Source organism: Triturus cristatus, chromosome 8, assembly GCF_964204655.1.
Source record: "Triturus cristatus chromosome 8, aTriCri1.1, whole genome shotgun sequence".
Lineage (NCBI taxonomy): Eukaryota > Metazoa > Chordata > Amphibia > Caudata > Salamandridae > Triturus > Triturus cristatus.
The window spans coordinates 1,686,550,908-1,686,568,590 of NC_140591.1; the positions used below are offsets into that span (position 1 = coordinate 1,686,550,908).

At 47.7% G+C, this 17,683-nt stretch overlaps 1 protein-coding gene across 4 annotated transcripts in view; it reads left to right on the forward strand.

The window, feature by feature from the left end:
- LOC146808607 (NACHT, LRR and PYD domains-containing protein 3-like) overlaps positions 1-17,683 on the forward strand; it is an 800,827-nt gene that overhangs the window by 193,518 nt on the left and 589,626 nt on the right. For all 4 annotated transcript variants that reach the window (XM_085623632.1, XM_085623634.1, XM_085623635.1 and 1 more), the window contains exon 5: positions 16,564-16,674. In XM_085623632.1, coding sequence (XP_085479758.1) covers positions 16,564-16,674 — 111 coding nt within the window. The remainder of the gene's footprint in view (positions 1-16,563; positions 16,675-17,683) is intronic.

A 17,683-nucleotide genomic window follows, 5' to 3' on the forward strand; every position in this document is an offset into this window, starting at 1 on the left:
TGGGACCCCCAACCGTCCTCCCACACCTAGGTGCGATCGCCCCACAGCTCTCCTGGGCCTGGCGCCTCTCCTGCTGGGCATCTGGCCGCTCCCGACCCGGCCTCTCCGCCCCCCCGGGCGCAAGGGTCCGGACATCAAAGGCCTCCAGACCTATATCTGGGGCGACCCTGCAACAGGACAGCAGTTGTATCCCGGAGTCAAGAGCCCTGCTGATCGGATCGCGGCTGACCCTACGGAGAAAGACTCATCCTGGAACCACGCTCTGAGCCCTGCTGACTACGTCGCGGCTCCACCGTGCTTAAAGACCTTCACGAACCTTTGGGGCCCTGCTGACGCTGTCGCGGCCCGACCTTGTTGAACTTGCCATCAGAGCCCTGCTGACCTCGTCGCGGCTCGACCGAAGCGGACCTACCACCGGAGCTCTGCTGACTGTGTCGCGGCTCGACCCAAGCGGAACTACCACCCGAGCCCTGCAGACACCGTCGCGGCTCTCCACGTCCGAGCTGCTTTGAGACCAGCACCTGCTGCTCCGATCCCCGGAGCCACCTTCGGCCTAACGCAAGGTCTGGCGCAGAGCTTCCCCATACCAGGCTGGTACTAAGACTGTCCCGCTACCCTGTCCCTACAAGGACATTGAGACTCTTTCTGGATCTCTCGATCCCCCTGTAAATATTTCGAATGTGCTACCATTGATAAAGTACCTAGATAAGCAACTGATACGGAGTCCTGTGTGGTGGTGTTACTGGGCCTAGTACGATCATAGGAGAAGGACCTCTCCTAGGAGGCTTCTCAGCGGCGCTCGGCTGTAACTTTGCGGTAGGAAGGTGCCCCGGAGTGGGCCCCCTGACTCCCCGGTGGTCCTCCCTCCAACATTTGGTGGCCACGGGATCCGAGCCAGACGCAATCGTACAGGCAAGTAACGCACCCGCTGCCTAACCAGACGGAAAAAGAAAGAGAACCATGAGCAGCCAAGAAACAACCGTGGTCGCAACCTTCCAGGAAGAAAGGTTGGAAGAATACACCCACAAAGAATTGAAACAATTCTGCAAGGACAAAGGGATCCCAACCACAGGATTGGGCACCAAGGAAGAAATGCAGAAAGCCCTGAAAGCCTGGGCAGAATCCGGGCCACTCCACCCCAAGGCGAAGGGACCTTGGCCCGGGACGAAAACCTGCCGCCGACCATGACCCCGGCAGATGGGGGATGAAGCATCCCGGAAGCCGGCCTATCCCACGAAGAAATGCGAGAACGGGAGAGGGTCCGGACACACGAATTGGAACTCGCACGACTCCGGCTGGACGGTGAACTCCTGCTGGCGGAGAAAAAGTTGGCCTTGGAGCAACTACGGCTGCAGGAGGAAATCGAAGAAAAGAAACGGCATCGAGAACTAGAAGAGAAACGGCTAACCCTCGAGCACGAGAGGGGCCTCAAGGAACTCGAACTGAAATCCAAAACGGGGGAGACCAGCACCCCCGGATCCCAGGACGCTCTGGCACTGACCGAGCCAAAGGTTCATATCCCCAAGGATGTCGTCAAGGAGTACTATAAAAACGACGACATCCAGCAATGGTTCCGAGCATACGAGGTAGCCATGACCTCCCATCGGGTACCCCGGAAGGATTGGGGTGCCGGCCTATGAGGGAGGTTCCTCAGCGAGGGCCGGGATACCCTGCTGCAACTCCCCGACGCGGTGATGACCTCGTACGACCACATGAAAGAGGCCCTACTCACCCGCTACGGACTATCAGCCGAGATGTACCGGCAGCGCTTCCGGGACTGCAAGAAGCTCCCCGGTACCACATGGGTCGAGTACGTGGACTTCTTCAGCAGAGCCTTTGAAGGGTGGATAAAAGGGAGCAAGGTCACCTCGTACAACGAACTGTTCGACCTCATTGTCTGGGAGCACCTCGCCAACAACTGCTTTGTCGAACTAAGGCAACACCTCCTTGACAGCAAACTGACCGAGCCCCGGAAGCTCGCCGCCGAAGCCGACCGATGGGTCAACACCCGGGTCCCCCGGAACCCCGTGGGGGACTACCAACGGAGTACCACGGGATCTCCTCGCCAGCGGGGCGGAGGAGGAGGGTCCCACCGCAGTCGAGAATTCCCGGCCGGGCCGCCCCGAAGCCCGCCACGAGGCCAAGCCGCCAACCACACGTCCCCAACCCTGGTCCGTAGGGGGACCCCCATCGCCAGGCCTGGACCCCGACCAACAGTGACCTGCTTCGGCTGCCAACAGACAGGCCACTATGCGAGCGACCCGGCCTGCCCCGTGAACCGACGAAACGGGACCGCTGGGCCCCCTCCCCGACAAATAGCTGCCGCAGCCCTGGGGGAAGGAGAAGAAGAGGAGGAAAACCGCGACGTCGGGTCCCCCGAGTGGAAACCGGCTGCCATGTCGCTCGTATGCCTGGGCACCCGAGAAATGGTGCCCCGAGCCCCCATCCCGAGCAACACCCAGAAGTACCAGCAGTGGGTCACCATCAATGGGCAATGGGCCGAAGCCCTCCGTGACACTGGGGCCAGTGTGTACTCCACGTCTCTGCCAATATCCACTACATGGTGAGTGAATCGTTCATGTCTCATTCCTTCCCCAAATGCAGGCCCGATTTCTTTGCATCTCCCCCCCGCGCGCCCGATTTACAAACACACATCTAAAAAGTAGGAAGTGTACACATGTGGGTTTTATTTTAAGTAGGTAGTACATTTGTCAGTTTTGATGGATTCACAACAATCGCAGTGGGTACTCCTTGGAGTGCAGGGCTACTCTAGATTTCTAGTAGTTGGCTTCCTTGTCCGCACTCAGGTATATCTTTTTTCATTAGGTGGACAGTTTGCCTATGTATAGCAAAAGTACATTTGCACATTGACTTATTTCTTCTGTTTTTCTAACTCTCTCTCTCTCTCTCTCTCTCTCTCTCTCTCTCTCTCATAGACTCTCTCTCTCACTAACTAACTCTCTAACTCCTTACTAACTCTCTCACTAACTCACTCTTTCACTCACTCACTATCTGACTAAATCTCTCATTAACTAACTGACTAACTAACTCACTAACTATCTCACTAACTGTTACACAAATACTATTTCCCAAGATTCAGCCTTTTGTTATTTATACCCCCATAACAAAAAAACAACATAACAAGCAAGCATTAGCACATGCAGAAACAAATTGCCAGCATTCAAAGGACAAAATTAAATCAAAACATTATTTATGGGTAATACTTTTTTAATATGGTCTTTTATTTGTACGTCATGCTTTCTTGGTCAAATATAAGGTAACAAAAATGATTTGAACACTTATTTATTATAACTTTTAAGCATCCTGCAAACTGATGTACAGCACAGCTTAAAAACATAGGCAAAGTCAATATCTCTAGCTAAACACTTATAAGGTCCCAAAGGCGAGACCTATTGGCTATGCCAATGCTTGTTTCCTGTGTGACTGATAACGCAGGGTGATGAGCCAATGGCAGATTCAGGGCGTATATTGGGGTTTTGTTCGCTATTTGACTGATGCAGTGCCAGGCTTGTGATGTTGTCCGAATTGTGTTTATCTCTCGCGATGTTAAATCATGTTGTGTATGTGTGAGTATGCTTGACAATGGTATGGGGTCAGCGTCGCCATCTTCCACTGCAAGGTGTGGCAAATATTGCACTGGGTGATACCGATAGTATGCATATTGTGCCTGCGCACATAAGTAGTATAGATAGATATCAGGGACTGTAAATCCGCCTGGGGCATATGGTAGTGACATGGTTTGGAGACTTATGCGGGCTTGTTTCCTGGCCCATAACAGTCTAATGAAGTTTGTGTGTATCCTTTTAAAAATCGGGACAGGTGGATTTATTGGTATATTAATAAAGAGGTAAAGCAGCTTAGGTAACAGCACCATCTTTATTAGTGATATTCTGTCAGCCAGTGATAGGGGAAGTGCAATCTATCTAGTTATTTGTGTTTCTATGCAATCCATTGCGGTGCCATAGTTATATAAGAACCACGTCAGAATTGTGGTGTATCCAGATTCCCAGATATTGAATTGGGTCTTCCTGCCACACAAAAGGCAAGTCCATTTGTGGTACTTTGGTATTGCCGTTAGTGGTATCACTGCCGACTTGCTCCAGTTAATGTGTAGGGCCGAGTAGTGCCCAAATTGTATATATTCTCGTAAAAGCGTTGAAAGGTTCTACTTGGGGTCTCAAAGGTATAGTACCATATCGTCTGCATATAATGATATGCTAATAGGTCTCATGTTGAATCGCAGTGCCATGTGTGCGTATTTCTGGCGTATTTTGCAAGTCAGCTGCTCCAATGCAATGGAAAAGAGCAGTGGAGACAACGGGCATCCTTGTCTGGTGCCTCGTTGTATTGGTAATATGTCGATATATGTCTCCTAACCTTAATGCGGGCAGTGGGTTTGTTGTATAGAAGGGCATACCAGTTGGTGAACATGGGTGGTAAGCCAATTTTTTGTAAGATCGTGAACATGTAAGGCCATTCGACGGAGTAAAAGGCTTTAGCTGCATCTAGTAGCACCGCCACAGCCTGTAACTCCGAATTTAGTTGATGCAGAAGGGCAAAGATGGTACGTAGATTATGTGCTGTTGACCAAGCAGGAATAAATCCTGATTGGTCGGGTAGAACTATAGTGGACATGAGTTGCTGCAGCCTTGTGGCAAGTATTGCTGCTAATATCTTAACATCTGTGTTTATTAATGATAGGGGTCTGTAAGACTCCGCTTTTTAGGTCTTGCTGAGCCAGCGCATGTGCTGCTCGGAGAAACATTTAGTAGGTGAGTTTTCAAAGTGCTACTGGCTGGCCTAGCGCTTGCGTTCACGCGAGCATGCACAAGCGCAGCCGCTATCTGACTTCCACGAGTCATTAGCACCCGCTTTGGCTTTCCACCAGCATTTGCATTTCTTTGCTTACTTTCATCAGAGCGGTATAAGGGTGCCTGTTACGTGCACTTTCCCCTTCAGCATTGAGCGACATTTTTACTTCTTTGTTTCTAATGCTCCACAACGTTTGATCACCCGATCCTGGATGGTTTACAGGCATTCCCTACATCGTGTGTAATTGTGTATCACAAGAATGGATCCATACTCCGGGGGTGATTAATATTCCCTTTTTTTCACACTATACATTTATAAGCTCTGTGAATAACGCATGCCTTTATTTACAAAATACGCGCCTCGTCCTCCATTGTATAATTTTTATTAGCAATGACGGCCTTGCGTCTTCCATGCAATTCCCCCTCCCGCTATGGCTTTCCACCAGCATTTGTTTGTTTACTTTCATCAAAGCGGTACAAGAGCGTCTGTTCAGTGCACTTCCCTCTCCTGCTTTGACTTTAAGCCGCATTTGTATTTCTAAGTTTTTAATGCTCGACGTTTGTTCACCCAATCCTCGATGGTTTACACGCGTTTCCTACATAATGTGTAATTGTGTGTCCCGAGCATGGGTCCATACTCTGGGGGTGATTAATACTCCTTTTTTCCCTTGATGGTTCTTATTTGTGTTCTGTACCGTATTACTAATGAGTTATTGTAATTTTACCCAATCAGTTGCATACCTTTGGAACGAAGGAGGACTGCCGTATACATATAGTGAAAAGCGGAGTTTCTAGCACGTATGGATAAAGAGAGCTGGTTCTGAATTGGTGCTATAAATAAAATATAATGGCCGCTGCCACCTGTGATTGTGTCAACCAATCTGTTCATCTTTGAGAAGGCTTCTCAACTTTGGGAGACCCCTCCCCATCGCTGCTCTGTGCACAGATAGCGAGGCAGCCAAATAAAATATACAATGTAGCTTTGAGTACACTGCAGGTCTAGCGTAACCCTATTTTGACATCTGGCAGGTATTCCAAAGCAGATCCTATCATACTTTTTTTTTAATGTATTTTTTTTTTTTTAAGTCTATTTCAGTTTCATTCCAATTGACTGGGACGTTTCGGACTTGCAGTTACACATTTTCAATGATTACTAGTACTATTCGGTTGGATATATCTAGGGCTACTACAGTGGTGTAACAAAACTTGAGGGGGCCTCCTGCCAAGTACATAGAGCCCCCCCTGACCCCCACCTGACTCACTCAGGAGCTTTCAGGCCTAGTTACTGTGCTGAGGAGGCCCCTTGGAGCTCGGGGCCTCCTCCCACTGCGAGGGCTGCAGAGGCCTTGGTTACGATACTGGGCTACTAGTTTATGCAGTAGTTCTGGACCACAGTATGCAGGGCAAGCTAAATTATACAGCAAAAGAAGTCTATTATGGTGCATAATGAGGTACATTCTGTGCTTGTATTGTCATTTAACGATCTATTGATAGCACCTGTTCTTTGGTTGCACACATGGATACTAGTCAACAACTGAAATATGACTAGTAATAAATCCTTGAAGCACAGTTCTACATGTGGGTACTTTTTAGTAACTTTTAAAATTAAGATCTGCACATTATTTAGCAGGTGGTCAATTTGTGCCAAGGGTGGGCATTCCATATGCCAGAGTATAGAACTGCACGCTTCTAGTTTCCATGGATATGCCAATAGAAGCTTCACTTGGCTATATTATGGGATTTTTGGTCATGGTAGCACCATTTCTAAGCTGGTGCATGCCCACTAGCCTCTGGCAACTTTTGGACAAGGTTTAGTGCTTGCAGGGTTCCAAAGAAGTATGCATCCTGTATAGGACCCCTAGTGTTGGAAGCTTCACAGCACTCTAGGCTTTTCACTCTTCCCAGCATCTTCAGACACACAGCATGGTGGGCGGGAGGTTGACGAGCAAGAACTCTTCATCTCTATGGCTTCCGTTGCCTGCTTTGGAACTGGTAACCCTGATGCTCACCTGCACTTTGCCATTCGTAGGTTCATGTCCTTTTCTCATTGATCTACCCCCAAACCCCCACTGCATTGTCTTCTGGTCCTCAGTCAGTCTAGTTTTACGGTCTCCTTGGGTAGGGAGATACTCTTGAGGCTGATCACCTATTCAACTGTGTGTTTTTGGTCTGCAGATGGTATGGTGAAGCCAGAGCCTAGGCAGAAATGTTCTAGTTTGGTCTCAGCCTGCAGGTGAGGGTGAGGTAGGAGCAGCAAACTTCATTACTAGCTATGAAGACCAAAATAGCTCACTCTTGAGGTCTCTCTCTGTACTTTGTCACCATAAGTGCTAAAGGACTCCGTACATGTTCTGCTTCGAAAGACCCAGACAGGGGTTCAACTCCAGTCAATGTATTTGCTTTTTAGGTCTCACCTGAGCCAGAGCATGCGCTGCTCGGCAAGACATTTATTGTGTGTACTTTTAAAAGTCCTACAACACGCTTTTGGCTGGCATGGAGCGTGCGGTAACGCGCACAATGACGAGCAGAGGTGATCGCACACCCCTCGCCAGTCTGCTTTTGCCGTTTTCCGTCGCGCACGCACCTCAATTAACTTTTGCGCATGTCTTGGCCCCCACTCTGCACCTCATTCCTTTTGGTTTCACTCTGACAGCCCCGCCTACCTTGGCATCCTTCCTCCCAATCTCTTGCTCCCTCCTTCCTCTCACCTCACTGTACCCTTTCTCTCCCCAGCCCCTCCTCTCTGCCCCCACTCCTCTTGGCTCTACTTCCTACGCTCGCGGGGCGCCGAGGCTTCCATCTCCCCATTTCCACCTCCTACTTCCCCCGCCCCTTTCCTTCTGTGTTCTCCCTGCCCCTACTCACTCCTCGGTGTCGGTATATTACTGTGGGCTTTAACAAGAACTATGGTCAAAAATGACAATGCGAATCTGCTGTTGGAATGATTAATCACCAATACATTTTTACAAATTGACTGAAGAGTAGTTGCCTTTCGGTGTCTTTTTAAGGTGCCTCTTTCTGTTATCGTTTGATATTAGAAACAGTTAGGCTGGTGGCAGCAGGGCATGAACCCACATTAATTATTAATATGAGGGACAGCATTTGTGTCTATAAAGTAAAACAATCTCAATTTCTGCTGTACTTTGCAATTTGCCTTAGTTCATTTATAAGGTACCTCTGAGGTCACTTTAATACATGTGACTCCTCTTGTCACAAATGTAAGGTATGGATTCTCTGTTATAGGTGATATGGAGGTATTTCTTGCTTATTGAGAGGACCAGAGTTCTTATTGAGCGAAGTCCTACTTGCCAAGGGTATTTAAGTACAAGCATTAGCAAAGCCAATAGATCTCGCCTTTTGCTCCTACTGGTTTGCCATTGCCTTTTGGTGATGCAGTGCAGCACCGGAAAGATCATTTGCAGCATTGCTTAAATAAAAAAAAGGTGAAATAATGTTGCTAATTAAAGGCACAAATGGTCCCCATGGGAGAAGTGTAGCCCTTGACCTGCACGGCATTAGATTCTTAAAGGACCTTTCTTACAAGTAGGGATTATTTATAAATGTAATGCATTTTATTTATTGCAGCAAGATATTATCTCAGAATCAAGTAATATCAATTATTGTATAAAGGTGCTCCTTCCCATCTGTTGATGGTACAGTGAAAAGTGATACGGTGACAATGTTTTATTTCGTAGGCACGCACGTGTCATTATGCATGTGCATCTACAAAGTGGCGCAGATTCCATATTTTTATTTTGGTAAATTAAAAACAAGAAATTTAAAAGAATATAAGCAAAAAACTTATTTTAAGGCAGCATGCTTTTTTCAGGCATAAACGGGGCTGCAGCAAATTTTTCAAAATTATGGTGGTGGTTGGGAGAAACAAAGGAGTTTGGACAGGAAAAGCAGCACACGAGGGAGAGCAAAAGAGTGGATGGGGAGAAGCACACAAAGGTAAACAAGCATTGGCATAGCCAATAGGTCTCGCCTTTGGTACCTTATAAGTGTTTAGCCATGCAACAGTTGATGTTGTTGCACCAAGGATATTGTCCTGCATAACTAAATACTTATAAGGTCCCAAAAGCGAGACCTATTGGCTATGCCACTGCTTGTTCAGGTCTTTTATCTGGTTTTAAGCGTGCCACTATTAGCGCTTCACGTAGCGATGGGGGGAGGATTTTATTATTATAGGCTTCGTCGTACATCTCAAGCAGATGCGGAGTTAGCAGGTCCGGATATGCCTTATAAAATTCAGCAGTGCACCCGTCAGGCCCAGGTGATTTACCATGGAGCAGTGTCTTTACAGCCAACTGCACCTCTTCCTCCGTTATTGGTTGGGCTAAGTATTCACGGTGCATATTTGATAGCCAAACCAGTGCTATGTCTTCAATATAATTCAGAATTTCAGGACCTAGCGCTGTATGTTGTGTCCTATAGAAGTCGCCGTATGTTTCCACGAATGTGTTCAGTATGCCCTGAGTGTCGTAATGTAGCTGCCCATTGTCATCCTCTATTTGTATAACATTATGCTGTTTATGCTCTGTGTGCACTTTTTGTGCTAGCATTCTACCTGGCCTCCCTCCTTCTCCCATTCTACGCGCCGCATGGCGTCGGAAGGTATATTTGAATTCATCATCCGCTAGTGTATTATATTGATTTATTTCATCCCGTAGATTGCCAAGGGTGAGTGCACTGTGAGTCTTATCATATTCTGCTTCTAGTATTTTTATACGACCTTCACACTGCTCCAGTTGAGTTTGGATATTCCTCAAAATGCCGACATTCGTGCTTATACAGATGCCTCTTAAAGTCGCCTTGAAGGCCTCCCATAGTGTACCTGTGCTGTCGACTGATTTGGCATTGTCCGCAAAGTAATCTTCTATTGCTGTTTGTATTATGTCTTTGCAGTTGGGATCTAGAAGTGCACTGGCATTAAAACGCCACACAAATGGAGGGGGTGTGTACGTCGGAATCAATAATGCTAGTAAAATTGTTTGTGGTCAGAGAGTGTTTTGGGAAGATGAATTATGGCCTTAGCCCATGTGGCGGCTTGGCTTGTGAGGAGCCAATAATCCAGCCTCGCCCAAATGTTATTTGCTGTTGACGAGTGGGTGCTATCCCGTGTTGTTGGGTTTAGTATACGCCATATGTCAAGCATGTGGAATTCTGTCATGCCATTTAATATAATTGAGACTGCTCGCGTATGATGTTCTGTGGTATTGTGAGATCTGTCTTGTATATCATCCAATGCCACATTCAAGTCTCCCCCCCCCCAGATCAATTCCAGGTCTGGCAGGTCACGTATCTGTGCCCAGAGATTCATAAAAATTCTGGATCATCCATGTTCGGACCATACACGTTAATAATACCAACTTTGGTGCCTCTTAGGACACCACCGTAACAATGACATATCTTCCTTGCGGATCAATGATCATCCGGTCTATTAGAAAGTGAGTGCCCTTGCGTATAATGGTCTGACCCCTCGAGCATAAAAAGAGTAAGTTGCCGAAGCCACAAACTCAGCCCATCTGTGACCAAATCTATCTGCTTTATGTTTAAGCAAATGCGTTTCCTGAAGTAGTGCTACATCGACACGGTATCTGTCAAGATAGGCAAAGACCTGCCTAATCTTTTTGGGGCTATTGCGGCCTCTTACATTCCACGTTATGAATTGCAAGGGTGTAGCTTTAGACGTTGGGTGTGAGCTTTGTATTTCCAATTATGCCCAATAGAACTGACGCTACGTGTGTTTGTGATTGCTTAGCATCACTCAAGTGTACTACCCTGGAAGGTGTGATATTATTCGTACATGAACATAAGACCCCAACAAAGATACAACTACCAAAATATCAAACTCCCGTCCCGTTCCTCCCCCCACCCACTTTGCAATCCCAATTATGGCAAAGACAATTCCCTTTAACTACTAACAAAGCGGTCCCTCCCCAGTCCCGTCCCCGGATTGATAATGAAAACAAGAAACAGGGATTGTGGTACACACAGGATGGCGGCCACCGCCAGCCGACAACCGACAACCCCAACTATAACGCAGTTGGGGGACCGTGCCACAAGCACATTGTATTATAAATGCATTTTAAAAGTGTGTTTTAACTATAATTGTCAATTACCCACACAGTGGAGGACACATAGGTTGAACATTTTGATACAGTGGTCTAGAACAATTAACCATTCAGCCTCACTTATATATCAGAGGAATTACGAAGTGTCTCAGGAAATCACATGAAATGTATATGAGTCCTGTGAGACTAGCACAGTCTACTACATAGTTCTGAGCACCAAGTGATACAAGATACAGCCGTTATTCAACATGTGAGGTATGGTCCTGTTCAGCGAGTGCTCCCCAAGGTGATTTACGACGAAGAGCTTGCGGGTGTTTCAGCTGTAGGTATTTAAGAACTTCCTAAGGATTGTTGCAGATTGTACTTTTACCTTCTTCTGTAATTTTCAGGCGGGCAGGGTATATCATTGCATAGGGGATGTTGTTTTCTCTCAATTTCTTTTTCACCAAAAGAAACTTCTTTTGTGCCTCTTGCACTTGCGACGTGAAGTCAGTGTAGATGGAGATATTCATTCCTTCATGGTTTAGAGTTCTTAGTTCCCAGGCTTTGCGAAGGGCGGCGTCTCTATCGCTATAGATCAGGATTTTAGTGATTATGTGGCGAGGTCACGCTCCGGGCGCCGGTGGTGGCGCAAGAGACCTCTGGGCCCGTTCAACTATGAATACATTGGAGACTGTGTCTCTGCCGAGGAGAGAGGTTAATATAATTTCAATGTACCGTTCCATATTCCCTGTCCGCGTCGATTCCACCACTCCCATGATGCGTAGATTACAGCAACGTGGCCTGGCTTCCAGGTCTTCAGTTCTAGCCAAAAGGGATTGTAGGGTCTTATCGGCTTTTATCTGTTTCAATTCAAGTTGATGCTGAGAGTCCTCTGCTTTCGATATTCGGCGTTCTGCCATGGCTATGCTCTCTGTATGTTTGTCCAATCTCTCCGACATGCCATCAACGCGATAAGCCAAGGAGTCTATTTTCCCATCAATGTTGGACAGGGTTGTTTGTATCGTTGCGAACATTGACTGCCGCCTCAGAGCTTGGTGAGGTCGTGCTCCCATGGGTCTGTTCCGGGGCCTCTGTACCCGTCTCTGCCGCCTTTCGCTGTTGTTCAAAATTTAGTGTGGGTTGGTTTTTATCCGGTTTCCCCATTCCACGTACGCTGTCTGGGTAGTTTGATTGCTGCTTATTCACAAGCAGTTGTGCTAGCTGCAAGAGATTGCAGAGTATCTCAGCGCGCAATGCTCCATAATGGCTTGTTTACTGGCGTTCTGAGGAGGGCTTTAGCACAGTGAGATTCTAGGGGTACATGCCCTTTAGTGTAGATTGAGCAGATCGTGCCTGGGCACTGCCCTGAGGGGGTATGAGGTACCACAGCAGTCCGCCAGTCTGGGTCAGCAATCTGGACAGCAGGCATGGTGTAGTCACTGCGCAGCGAGTGAGTTGGCGTTCAGGCCTCCAGTCAGTGCCAGCCTGCCAGAAGTCCAGGGTGATCTAGGGGGCCGGCCGCAGTGAGCTCGCGGCCACCTACCTTCCGGGTATGATTCCACAGAGCGTGATGCTCACAGTGCTGCGTCTTGCCGTGTTGGAAATGGGATTCAGTATGTTTATGCAATGGTCATACGCTATCCCCACATCCCCAGAGGATGAGCGTAAGAGTGCAATGCGTAGATCAATGGAGGTGCGATATTCCAGGTTCGCCTGTGAGCTTCTTGCGCTTGTGGAGACTCGCAGTTATGGGCCGCTCGCGCTACCCACTGTACCTCCTCTCCCCTGCTCTATACCTGCTGACTGTCAAGGTGGCACTTGAGTGCCGAGTGCCTCCGGTGCAGTCCCTTGCACTCTCATCACCGGGGCACAACACAGTTCCAGCAATGGCTGAGGATCGCGACTCCGAGGCGGCCGCTGACGGGCTCTCCCCGCTGCTGGCGTGGGCAATCACGGTCAAGCCCTCCCGTTAGGTTACGCTCGCTGGTAATCTTGTGCAGAAGGGGAATATTATTGCTGTTGGTTGGCGCTTCTTACCAGGTGAGTCTGCGCCAGAGTCGCTCTCGGGTCTGTACTACCCAGGTCACTTCCCGGATCTGCGCGCTGGTTACGTTGCGGTGTGGGTGCTCTCGGTTCAGCCTTCTCACCCTTCTCCGCTCGTCGGGGACCACAGGCAATTTAGTAGCGGACAGATGATGGCGGAAATGATTGCGTTTGGTTATCCGCAGTCCGCACCCCTCACCAGGATTTTGGCACCGATTATGTTCTCGGGCCTGCACCACTCAGCTGCGCACCGGAGTTGCGTAGTGGTTACGTCGCGACATCTGCGACCTCTGACTCCAGGCCGCTGCTCAGTGAGGTTAGCGGCGTTGTTTTGTGGTACTTCAGCAAGAGACACCTGACTGCCTTGCTGGTTTTCTCCACCGTGTGGTCGTTAGGTTTGTTGAGCAGGTTGTAGGTTATTCACACAGGATAATTGCAGGATTGTGGCTTGGTCGGGAGAGCTCACCTACGGCGCGGCCATTTCCTAGCTTGGCAAGCTCCGCCCCCCGACCTTGAGCGTACTTCCGGTCCTAGAATTCTGAACTGAGGCTGCAATGTCTGAAGAGCATAAATAATCCAATCTCCACCTTTCCATTTGTAAACCCCCAGAGAAAGACGGTGAAGGGAGAAATCTGGCAATTCTAGAAACATCAAAGAAGATGGGGCAATCAAAAAACTCCAATGGGGACTGATTGAACTGTTTGATGCAACAGCAACAGCAACAGGAACCACGGTTGTGTATTGTAGTGTGGGACCACTAGAAGGACCTCCCCCCCTCGCCTCGTATCTTTGATAAAGCTTTGCTGATGAGTGGAAAAAAAGAGAAGGCATAGAGGGGACCCTGGGCCCTCGGAAACTCTTTGCGTCCACTCCTAGGCCTCCTGACATGGAAGAAGGGAAAAATACAGAGAAAGAAACAAGTCCTGCCATGGGGATGTTAAGTGAACTGCTAGCTCCTGAAATATCTGAGGTGATAGAGCCTGGGATAGAGACGAGAGAAAAGTCCGGCTCAAGCGATCAGCATGCATATTCTCCCTCCCCAGAAGACAAATCATTATCAGGGAGAGAAGGTTTGCCTCTGCCCATAACCTGATCTGCTCTGCTAGGGCAGCCAACAGATGAGCCCGGGTACCCCTTTGGTAATTGATGTAAAAACGTGTGATGTGGTTCCCCGTTCTTATCAGGACCGCTTTCTTGACAGTCAGACAGAGGGGCAAAGGACAAAGGGCTCTGAGCACAGCCACCAGCTCCCTCCAGTTCGAAGAGATCTTCACCTCCAATGCTATCCAAAGTCCCTGGCAAGTTAGATTCATCATGGTAGAGCCTTCAGCCCAGAATGCTCTAATCTGTAGTGATAGTCCCAGGCAACGGGGGAGATAGAGGCACTCCGACTGCCGGATTGGAAGGGATTAGCCACTACCATGGCTTCTAAACAATCGCTGGAGAAACTGTAACAGACAGTTGTAGTTCTGTGACATCGGACTCCATCTCGACAGAAGGTAGTACACCAGATGGAACAAGTGTAGGCGAGACCAATGCACCAGGCACAGGGAAGCTGCCATGTCTTCTTGTACCCTCAACCACTCCTGAGCCGGGCCTCCTGGAGACTGAGAGCTCCTGGAGCCACAGCCTGAGTTTCAGCAGGTGAGCGAGAAGCAGAAAAACCCTCCCCAGCTTGGTGTTGAATTGGGCCCCTATGAACTACAGTTTGAGAATACTTTGTTCTATTGAGGAGAAACCTATGAGACTCCAGCCACTGGCACGCCATCTTGACAGCTTGCAGACCCTTCAAAACAGAGGCAGCGCAAATGAGCCACTCATCAAGATAGGGGGGAAACAATAACCCCAAGACATGCTGGTTACCAAACAAAGGAGTCATGGTCTTTGTGAAGACTGGAGGAGTCAAAGAGAGGGCAAAAGCAAGAACACAGAACTGAAAATGGTGTCCCAGTGCAAAGAATCGCAAAACCTTCTGAGAGGACAGGTGCATAGATAAATGAATGTAGCTATCCATCAGGTCTGTAGAAGCCAGAAACATGCCAGGGCAGATGAGGGGAAGAATGTGTGGTCAACTCACCATTTTGAATTTTTGATGATGTATGACTTGTTTTACTCCCTTGACATCCAAAACCAGATGAAATTAAAATTCACCCGAGAACTTTTGAACCAGGAGCATAAGTGAGTAGCGGCCTTGCCCCCACTGTTTCTCTGGCACTAGGGCAATAGCCCCCAGTGGTAGAAGTTCTTAAATTCCGCTTTGTGCAATGACAGTATTTAAGCGCTCGTCTGCTCAGTGAGTGATGTGTCTGGGGACTTAGTGAGATGCTGATGTGTAGGTTGAGGGGATGAGAGGGGCTTCGGGGGTGAATGAGGGGCTACAAGGATCAGTGATCTCAGTCTCTGGGATCTCAGTTAGACATTGGTATCATGGCAGACTGACAGGAACAGCGACTAAGGGGCTATAAGAGTCAGTGAGCTCTATGTCTAGGAAGTCAGTGAAATACTGGTATGGTGGCAGATTGACAGGATGAGAAGGGGGGTTGAGTGCTGTGAGTGTCAATGACATCTGTCATGTCAGTGAGATACTAATATCACGTCAGACTAACGAGATGAGAAGGGCTACTGAGGGGTGACTGAGAGACTATAATGGTCAGTGAGCTCTGTGTCTGGGATCTCAGTGAGCTCTGTATCTGGGATTGTAACAGACCAACGAGATGAGAAAGGCTACTGAGCAGCCACTGAGGGGATATAAGAGTCCGTGAGTCCTATGTCTGAGATCCTAGGGAGCCATCGATTTCATGGTAGACCGACATGATGAGAACAGCGACTAAGGAGCTATTAGGTTCAGTGAGCTCTGTCTGGGATCCTAGTGAGATGCTGGTATTGTGACAGATCAATGGGTTGAGAGGGGCTGCTCGTGCAGCCTGTGTTCTATAATGATTCCGTAAGCACTGTGTCTTGGATCTCAATGAGATACTGGTATCATAGCAGACTGTCAGATCACACAGCGCGATCCTTACCTTCTGCGTCCGTGCTGTGGCTCTGCAGACATGATGTGGACCCAGCCACTTATGCTCTACCTTTGTTACTCATCGTTAATTTCCAAATCGAGAACGAAGACTAGGCGGCGCTAGGGAAGAGGGTCATGTCTGTAGTGCTGTTCTGAATCCCTTAGAGGCTGTGATATTCCTAACTAACGTCTTAACCTTTATCTCGCGATTTTTTACCTGTGCTCTACTTGCTCGTGTATGTGGGATGGCCCTTGTGAAGGGTCTGGTGAAGACGTCCGGTGATCCTTACAGAGTAGTCTGTAGGTTTGGCTATAAAGACCGATCTACAAAACAATCATTATTTAATTACATTTAGTTAGATCAGATTTATTCCACATCATGTAATTGCTACATATTTTCATTCATTAACTTGCACAGCTTAGAGTGTAGTTTTTAGGTTTCCAACTTTCTCTCTGGTGTTTCTTGCACACCGAAGAGTCTGTAATAATGTATTCGCTCTCAGCTCTTAGTTCCCAGAGGTTTCAGGAAGAAGTCTTCTTCGATGACTGATTTTGTACTCAGTCTTTCTGGATAATCTGTGGAATGAAAGTGAACCTACCCTCTTCCTTTTCTTTCCAGGAACTCCTGATGTTAACCAGAGGAGAGGGAATTGGACACTGGACCGGAGACAGAAAGCGAAGAAGCAATCAGGCTCTCAAACAAGGTGGTGCTGCTGCTGGAGGAAGTCAGGTGAGTGAGGGATACTTTTGTCACAGCAGACCAACAGGCAGAGAAGGATGAGATTGGGTTATTAGTTAAGAGGGGTGAGACCCTCTTGAAGCAACCACAATCCTTGTCAGGGTGAACCACAAAAGGCACTAAAGCAGGTGTATCCAACCAGCTGATCACAAGCAGCCTGTAGCTCCCAGACACCCTTAGAGTAGCGCACAGCCTTGCGTTCATTCTTACATAAGCATGAGGCCATACTTTTCTTTTCAAATTAAGGGAAGACTGTGTTTATTTTATATTATTATCCTCAGGCTGCAGACAGCAGGGCCTGATAATGAGCAGTGTTGGGGACACATTCATGACTCAGGCTGGGGCACAGAGCTGGAGAACTGGAGCTCTGAAGTATTTAACAATTAAATACAATCTCTTGTCCCACTCAGTATTGGAGCTGTGAATGCAATGATGTTTCTGCATGCTTTTAAATGGGATAAAATTCAAAAAGTACCTTTAAGTCTTCATTTTAATTTCCTCCCATTTCAAAGTGTCACATTAACAAACAGCAGGCCACTTACTCCCAGTAGCTAGTAGACACTGTGCCATAAGTATATCTGAAAAATAAACCCATTTTTTAAAATGAGAGAAATTTAAAGTGCAGAACAATGTTCCAAATTATGAACATTTTTGCATAACTTTTTTCTGAATTATTAATTTCTCTCATTTTAAAAGAATTATTGTATGTTTGTGTTATACCTGTAACAGTGCCACATATGGGGAAAGGTATGTCCTGTGCTGCACTACATACGGCACAGGCTCTCAGTTACCCATACAAATATATTCAATTGATTTGCACACATGTTCATACATCCCCAAAGACCACGCTCTCACTGACACACAAGGCATCACGGTAATAGTGCCCTTAGTCAAAGCATTTTGTTTAAACCTGTATAGTTGGCTCTATGGGCATTAGGTTTAAAGGCAATAAAGCTGGCGCAGGGGTGTCTAGCTCGGGTAGCATTGCGTTCGTTCTTTA